The sequence below is a fragment of the Lycium ferocissimum genome, chromosome 11 (genome assembly GCF_029784015.1).
Source record: "Lycium ferocissimum isolate CSIRO_LF1 chromosome 11, AGI_CSIRO_Lferr_CH_V1, whole genome shotgun sequence".
Taxonomy (NCBI): Eukaryota; Viridiplantae; Streptophyta; class Magnoliopsida; order Solanales; family Solanaceae; genus Lycium; species Lycium ferocissimum.
In genome coordinates this window covers 17,567,872-17,575,995 of record NC_081352.1, presented here as the reverse complement: position 1 = coordinate 17,575,995, position 8,124 = coordinate 17,567,872, and the positions used below count along the sequence as shown (strand labels likewise).

The following is an 8,124-nucleotide window of genomic DNA, read 5'->3' as shown; positions in this document are numbered from 1 at the left end:
AAGAATTTTTCACTGTATTTGAATAAACCCTTCACCACTGGTTTTCCTAATTTCCTAAAAATTAGGTGGCGACTCTTTTCCAAAACAAGTCCGAAAGAGCACCAACAAGTTCGTAGTAGCTTTATGCACCTGCATAAAATGCGAACCATAACACATACATAACACAATATAAATGCAGGTGTATTGGCAATTTAAAAGGGCTATCAATTAGAAATCGAAAGTGGAAGGCTCAATGTGCGAACTTTACCTTGCCAAGGAAACATCCCATTTCTGTTGTCACTACTTTGAGAACGATGTGGCTTGTTTGAGAAACAGGCCTAATTGACACTATGATAGGGGTGTGAATAACTCTTTGCCAGAGTTGATATTGATCTTTAATTGACCAGGTGATAGGTCAAAAAGACATGTGAGACCATTGAATCAAATGGAGGATAAATCGGCATCCACACATATCTTGTTAAATTGCCCAGAAGTTCAACCTTATTATGAGTAAGTTGAAATGAAATTGCAGAAACTATTCATTTAAAATGTAAAAGCGACTAACCTAAATACCACTTTGTTGCACAGTTAATTTGTGGAGATATATGGCCAAGAAAAAGTGTACGACCAATTTGCAACGTGGTTTAACAATTACATAAGTTTTATAATTTTCTAACACAAAGCTACCATAATTACAAACTTTAAAGTTTTGAAATATACTATTTCTAACTTTCTATTTCTTAACTGTTTATAGTTTCACAATATACCTTGTGGTTTTTATGAACAATTTTTGAAGGACTTATCTTGGGGATCCATTGGTACCAATAGTATGGACAAATATGTTGATAATGGTTTTAAATTTAATACCCGAGAATGTGCTAACCATATGAAAACTAATAACAGTGGTGTGTGGGTTAAAGTTGCTGATGGTGTTGATTTTTTTGGTGTAATCGAAGAGATTTTAGAATTAGAGTATTCTAGTTGGCCAAGGAAAAAATTTGTTCTGTTTCGGTGCAACTGGTTTGATCCAACCCCAAAAAGAGGTACGAGGGTACTGAAAGATTCCAATATCATTGAAGTAAAGCACATGCTGAGGTATGCAGCTTATGATCCTTTCGTCATTGCACACAACGTTAAGCAGGTGTACTATGTCCCTTATCCATTGCGACCAGATAAGTCAGATTGGTGGGTGGTTATTAAAACCAAGCCTATTGGTCGTGTGGAAGTTGAGAATGACCTGCCTGCTGCCTTTCAGAATGACGACATAGCACATGCTAACCAAATAGTCAACCCTGAGTTAGAAACTGAACTGAAGCATGCAGAACATATATTAGAAGAAATCGATATAGAAGAAGTTAATGAAGTTTTAGAAGAAAATGATGAAATTGATGAATGTGAAACAACCGACGAGGAAGAATGGTCAGACAAGGAAGAAAGTGATGAAAATTAGCATGTTTTTCATTTTAGAAGTATTAAATATGTGTTGTTTTATTTGTTTGATTGTAAGACTTCTTAGTATCTGAATACTTAAGCTTTCTTTTGTATTGCGAGTTATGATTGTTGTGTACTGTTTGATAATTTTATGCAATTATGAGTTATGATTGTTGTGTAAATGTTAAGAGTTGATACATATGAACCAAAAAATTTATAAAACAGTGTTGGGAAAGAAAACTGAAACAGTTTCTCTTCTTCCTTCTCTTGTTTTTTTCATTAGTTGGTATTCTTTTTTTTTTATGCATATTGTCATTTTATATGATCTTAATCTCATCCCGGATTTAGTTACTTGCTTTCATAGTCCTTTTTTAATCTTTTAATTTTTTTTTTTAGCTTTATCTGTAATATACTTTCTCAAACTTTACTTCTGACAATAATTTCACCTGCTTTTGCTTTTGTTTTTATTAACACTTAGTTGGAGACTTACAATGAGTATCTATTCTTCAGATTCAGAGCTGCTTAATTGGAAGCTGTGCAAATGCTTTGACAAAATCTCATCCCAAGTTCTGGATGTTCACTTTGGAGTCTCCCATACAAGTCTGAAATTGGTGAGTCTGAATTAGATTGGTCATAAATGTCAAAACTTGACTCGTTATTGCTTTTTTAAGTTGATTAAAATCAAATCTCCTCTGGCTCTGATAATCTGTTAACTGAATAACAGGGAACTTACAATGCCAAGTTGCTTATTCTTTATGTATTAATAATTGCAGTTATCTCTATCACTGGTCTCAAAATTGAAACTTTTTTGGGAGTGTGTAGGTGAATTGTTCTTTTAATTAACTTCTCCCTAAGTCCATGTAATGTTGTTGGCTCTGTCTAGAGTACCTGAAAACAGAGGATTGAGTACTCCATTCTGTGGCGGTAGCTCTCTGTTCCTGTGGTTGTGTAGTACTTCTTTGCAGGTAATAGATGGACTAGAATTTGATATTTACAAAAATTGTGAAGGTTACACTGGAGAACTACCTCTTGCTATAGCATCTTCCCTCCTTTTCAGGTCCTAAATGAAACCAATAAAACAGACAATTAACAGTATATAAAATGCCTAAAGAAAAATATAGTGGCTTACCATAGATTCTTTCAAACACTAATTCGAGGAATCTTACAAGCTTACCTGTTCTCTTTTTTTCATTTCAGCTTCTTTAGCTTGGAGTTCTTTCTCTTTATTCTTCTGATCCTGAATTGTTATATAAGCAGGAAAACTGTACAAAAGTTAAAGTTGACTATTCTGTTTCACCTTCGAATTATCAAGAGGGATATCAACTGTTGCACCACGATCATAGTCAGCAGGTTCATGAGGAAGAGGTGAAAGCCTCGAATTTATAGCAGGAAGAACACTTGCAGGATTCTGAAGGTTTCTTAGTGAGTAAAATAGTGCATAAGCAAGATGATACATAATCATTCATTGGTATTAGAACTGAAGCATGCAAATCGGTATTCTCACTAATTTTGATACAATCATGAAGAATATTCTTCTCATATTCTTAGTTATTTTCTTGAGTAATCTAAACGTTAAGAATATTCTACAAAATGCTCTTAGTTATTTTAATTGTCTCCACTTTCCCATATTCATCCAGTTGAGCATCAATCTATTCAATAACGCAGCTTATTGAGACTCCATGAATGTACAGTTGAAAGGCTGGTTACTTTTCCTTCCATTAAAAAGAAATCTATATAAAAGCATTGGTCATGAAATTTTAAGCTATCTGAGATTTTTCAAGAGGAGACAGATTTGGGAACTGAGAGTACTTTAGCATATTCCTCTGTTTTCTTGTTTTGGTGTTTTATTCTTTCGAATTATAGGAGTGCTTTTTAACTCTGATGGTTGTTTCAGGACTCATTAAGTACAGTAGTTACAGTTCAAAAAATGTCGTGAGCCTATCAGATTAATAAGCCTGAAGTTCTTCAGCTCCTTTTCTCCATTCTTCTAAAAAAAATCCCTGTTGTAAAATTTTTTTGAACAGTGTTCGTGATGTCTCCTTTGATATCAAATATACTTATGGTTCAAGTTTTTACTAAGCTTGCTTGAATTTTCTTTTTCTTTTCTGATGTAGTCATCGTGACAGTTAAACAAATGAGTAAACCAAATCTAAAGTTGTTACTTGTCCGAATTTGCCAATTGACATACAAGCTTCTTATTTATAATAATAGGAGCGCTATACCCTAATCTCTGTAGCTTTACTACAAATACTGAAGATACTGAAGTCCAACCAAACTGAGCATGGGTGGAAACTAGAACATTTGTTTTAGTAGTGGTTGCAATGAGAGAGTAGTTGAGTAACTCATCTCCTCGGATTTCTAGGCAATACCCCTGAGTTAGCTTAAGAACCAGATTATTTAATCTGTTCTGGGAGCAAAAGAGGTGTTTTTACAATCAAGGATTTGAAAAACTAAGGTCCTCTTGTTTTTTCTGGGCAGTGGTCCATGATACAGTGCTGACACATCAAAATATGCAAAGAAAAAGCAGTAGTATTTATAGCAGATGCTTTATGTGCGAGGCAGACACTGAAGATTTTATCAAAAGAAAAGTGGTAGTAATTGATCTTTGTTTTGATGTTTTCGATACAAGTATTCACTGACATGAAAATTGCCTTGTGTCTTTCCGTTTGAACCCTATGATAGGCATTGAACTGTTACAGCAGAATTCATGGCATGGAAGTTATTCAAGAGCAACATGGCAATAACTTTCCAAACCTGACTCTCAGCATTAGATATGACTCTCTGCCATTTAAAGTTGTTTTATAGTGCAGTTCATCATTGTGGGTCCTTTCTTTCTTGCAGACACCTGAAGAAGAGAAAAATCTACGTATGTCTCGTTCAACATTTTTTCTGACCCTTTTTTTTATTGTGTAGATAGCCGGTGATAATAGGGGTAAGGCTATTGCTAAAGCCCTGAAAAAATAAAAAAAGAAGAGTCCGTTTATACCACCAGAGGGCGTAGTGCCAGGAACCCTTAGGATTCCTGCCAGATATTGATCTACTCCCCCATACCTCTCACCACGTGGCCCTCCGTTGCCACATTATGGGGAAGTCAATGGGTTGGCATTTAGTCAGCCGACTCATGTCACCATGCGCCCATTTTTTTAGCCTCAGGGCCAAACAGAACCACAGGGTCGATCTCAATCGCCTGGCACACCTCGCACCATCTCACATGGCCTCCCTGATTATTATCATGTATCACAGCGAATGACTATGAGCGGTACTCCGATAGCTACTCCCAGCCCGACTATGTTACAGCCATTGACCTCATATAACCCAAATGATGTGACGTCGGGGCATCAAGAAAGTAACTTTGATTCTAACGATGAACCTCCCCAACGAGGAGACCTTGAGACAGTTGATGAGTATGGTCGTCTCATAATCAAGCCAGCTGGATATGGGTAAGTATATTGAATTTCGATAAGTTATTTACTTTATTTTAAAACATCTAAGGTAATATTTAAATTAATTCTTTGGTTTTGATGCAGCTTCCATTCGGGCAAAGCAACTAAAAGGGTTTCACAGTCAGTCAAATCATTCTATAGAGGCGCCATTTTGTCTTAGGGCAAGGTGTCAGTGGATTTGAAGAAGCAGATGTTTGTAGAGTTCAGGGTATTTATTATTTGTAGTAAAATAATATAACTATATGTTGATTGTTTATGGAATGTTCCATATATATTAATGAAAACATTTTAATTTCGTTGCAGACAAAGTGTTCTCGGAAGTCGGTACATGAGACATTAGTAGCGCAGAATTTCGAGAAAAAGGTGGGGACTAGACTTAAGCATGCGTTACGTAGAGCCCGTGCAAAGCAACTAAAAGGGTTTCACAGTCAGTCAAATCATTCTATAGAGGCGCCATTTTGTCTTAGGGCAAGGTGTCAGTGGATTTGAAGAAGCAGATGTTTGTAGAGTTCAGGGTATTTATTATTTGTAGTAAAATAATATAACTATATGTTGATTGTTTATGGAATGTTCCATATATATTAATGAAAACATTTTAATTTCGTTGCAGACAAAGTGTTCTTGGAAGTCGGTACAAGAGACATTAGTAGCGCAGAATTTCGAGAAAAAGGTGGGGGCTAGACTTAAGCATGCGTTACGTAGAGCCCGTGAAAAAGTCCTAAAGCCTAAGTGGATCCGTGATGATAACTGAAAGAAACTGCTGCACTTCTCGGCGACTGATCCGGTGTTTTTGAAGCAAAGTGAAAATGGGAAGAAGGCCAGGGCCTCAGCTAAGGGTGGATTTCGACACACTAGTGGGGCCACCAGCCATGAGTACATTAGGATGAAGCTGGTATGTAACCCTCTTTAGCTTTAGCCGTCTATTATGCAATTTAATCTTTCCATTGCTTTCCTTGGTTGCAATTTAATCCTCAACACTGAGTATTCTACTTGCGGAAAAAAGGAATAGGATGGTACAGGGAGTAGGATTGAACAAATTTCTTAATTGCTACCATTATACCCTTAGGTTAACCATCATTTAGAAGGGAATAAATAATTTCTTACTCACACCGAAACTGAATGTTCTCATTTGCTATGTCGGATTGAAGAACTGAAAATGTGGGTGTCTAGTAATTTTTGGAGGAACACGTTGGTATCATATGTTACCTTATGTATTTACTACTTGGTTTTTAAAGAACAGGGAAGATTGTGTCTACTATCATAGAGCCTTTTTTGCATTTGTATATAGTTATAACAGTAACCAACTAAGATAGTAATAATAATAAAGTAGTTGTTCCTATTATTCTGATTATCGTGATAACAATTTACTATTATGATGACTCTGCATGTTCCTCTTAAAGCTTTTTTGTGTTTTTTTTAAATTACTTTGGAAAATGGGATAAGATGGGTGGACCACTGGCCAGTGGCCACAAAGCCAATCTTAGATGTTTGGTTTGCTAAATTGTAGTTATTGAAGAGCGTAAATTATAAGATCTCACTGCATGGAGTTGCAAGATGAGGGCGTAAATAGGAAAGAAGATTTGCTTGCTTTCAGTTATATCTTGCTATTATTAGTGTATTTTTAACAGAAATGGTTAGGATTCTTGTGAAGTAAAACTAACACCTGATGCAAAGGAAAGTCACAAAAATCACACATGTTTAGAATAGTATTTGCTGAATTGTGTCATGCTCGGTGAAAATCGACCAACAATTCGACTGCATGAAGTCAAAAAAGCCGAATTTTTGACCTCAAGGTCAGGTCATTAATTGATAGGGTGAAATTTTTTTCGACCTCATGTGGTTGAAAATTTCAGACCACATGAGGTCGGGAAAAAAATTTCTACCTAAATTAAGAAAATACAGTTTTCAACCTTGTGTGGTCAAAAAATCTATTTTTATTTAAATATTATTTAACGTTTTCGACCACATGTGGTCGAAATAGGAAAGAATATACATTAAAAAACATTTATTTCACATAACTAGGAAGATTAAATTTCACATACTTGTATCACTTTGGCAACTTAAATATCCAAAAGTTTTACCTTTTAAATAATATTTGTTGAACTAATTAGACTACACTACAACAGAAAAATAGGATCTTGATCCTTATATTGGTTTTAATATAAGGGTCAGACTAATGATTTTTTATTTTCATTTCATTTTTTACTTGTGGCTCGTTTTTATATGAAATTAGTTGTTAATCTTGATTTGTTTGTAGACGCTCGACAGGGGTCAGGAAGTACCTCAAGATGAAGTCTTCAAGATTACTTACACGAGGAAGACGAAGAACGCTGATGCTACAGAGCAATGGATTGAGCCAAGGGTTCAGCAAACCTATGTAAGTCACTACCTAACAATAATAACTACTTTTGTTTTTAACCTAAATTTAGCTACTAACATTGTATCCTTCAACTTCAAACCGAGTTTCAACAACACTTTGGGGAAGATTGTGCCAGTCAGCCAGCCGGGACGTCGATGACCATAGAGATAATTGATCAGCAGTGGATGGAGAAGGTTGCTCCCCCGACAAGGTATGGGACAGTTTATGGGATGCCTCATCGAGCCTGTCGTCAATTCCCGTCGTTCCTTCAAGGCGTAGGTGCTACTTTTGAGAGGGAGTGGAGCCTAAGGAGTAACAAGAAATGAAGCAAAAAGTTACTCAACTAACAACCACACTTAGTGCCATGGAGGAAAGGATGTTGGGTATGCAGGCCCAAGCAGACAGCTTACTCAATTCGGGGGCGTTTCCGATTCCCCCGTGTCCCGGGGATGCTCGTAGGTCACAGCACAGCTACCCCTACACCCCCCTCCCCCGACCTTCCCATGGTAGACGACGTAGGTCACAGGCCAACATAGTCCATGGTCTTGTGGATGAGGATAGTGAGGAGGATTCGGATCATGTCTCTAACACCCAACGTTGACTTTTTTGATTCGTATACTTTTGGATTCTAATTTTGCTATGTTTTCTTGGATATGTATATGATATTTAAGTGTTTGAATGTAGTTTTAATTCGAATTAGAAGTACTTTGAAGGTGAATTTGATTGTACAATGTAGTTTATGGTTGTTTAACTTTATGATGTTTAAGTGTTTGAATGTAGTTTTAAGGATATTTTGAAGTACTTGAATTTGAATTTGATTGTAGAATGTGTTGTTATGTCGCATTGTTGATGAATTGGATGTGTTGTAGAATAATGTTGATTTGGTTGTTTGGCAGGTGGACTGCTGTAAAA

The 8,124-nt window shown here is 36.2% G+C and overlaps 2 protein-coding genes and 1 long non-coding RNA gene across 3 annotated transcripts; 2 read left to right on the top strand and 1 right to left on the bottom strand.

The window, feature by feature from the left end:
- Positions 1 to 355: 355 nt before the first annotated feature.
- LOC132036383 (uncharacterized) lies at positions 356 to 1,592 on the top strand. Its single transcript, XM_059426712.1, has 2 exons — positions 356 to 489; positions 568 to 1,592. The coding sequence occupies exon 2, from the start codon at positions 809 to 811 to the stop codon at positions 1,427 to 1,429; it is 621 nt and encodes a 206-aa protein (XP_059282695.1). The 5' UTR covers positions 356 to 489; positions 568 to 808; the 3' UTR covers positions 1,430 to 1,592.
- An 827-nt stretch (positions 1,593 to 2,419) lies between these two features.
- Positions 2,420 to 3,536, bottom strand: LOC132038086 (secretory carrier-associated membrane protein 2-like). The gene is made up of 3 exons (XM_059428810.1): positions 2,708 to 3,536; positions 2,585 to 2,647; positions 2,420 to 2,470 (listed from the first exon to the last, which is right to left on the bottom strand). Exons 1-3 carry the CDS (start codon positions 2,870 to 2,872, stop codon positions 2,420 to 2,422), a joined length of 279 nt encoding a protein of 92 aa, XP_059284793.1. The 5' UTR covers positions 2,873 to 3,536.
- Positions 3,537 to 5,251: 1,715 nt separating this feature from the next.
- Positions 5,252 to 7,676, top strand: LOC132036384 (uncharacterized). The gene is made up of 3 exons (XR_009409570.1): positions 5,252 to 5,368; positions 5,464 to 5,745; positions 7,111 to 7,676. It is a non-coding gene; the product is annotated as an uncharacterized LOC132036384 (long non-coding RNA).
- Positions 7,677 to 8,124: the final 448 nt, after the last annotated feature.

What these genes read in the sequence shown, in the direction of transcription:
- LOC132036383 (XM_059426712.1), top strand. Translation starts at nt 809, where the DNA reads ATGGACAAATATGTTGATAATGGTTTTAAATTTAATACCCGAGAATGT.
- LOC132038086 (XM_059428810.1), bottom strand. Translation starts at nt 2,872, where the DNA reads ATGATTATGTATCATCTTGCTTATGCACTATTTTACTCACTAAGAAAC. An exon ending in TCCCTCTTGATAATTCGAAG is followed by an intron (nt 2,648 to 2,707) that starts GTGAAACAGAAT and finishes ATAACAATTCAG; the next exon opens with GATCAGAAGAATAAAGAGAA. An exon ending in AAATGAAAAAAAGAGAACAG is followed by an intron (nt 2,471 to 2,584) that starts GTAAGCTTGTAA and finishes GGTTTCATTTAG; the next exon opens with GACCTGAAAAGGAGGGAAGA.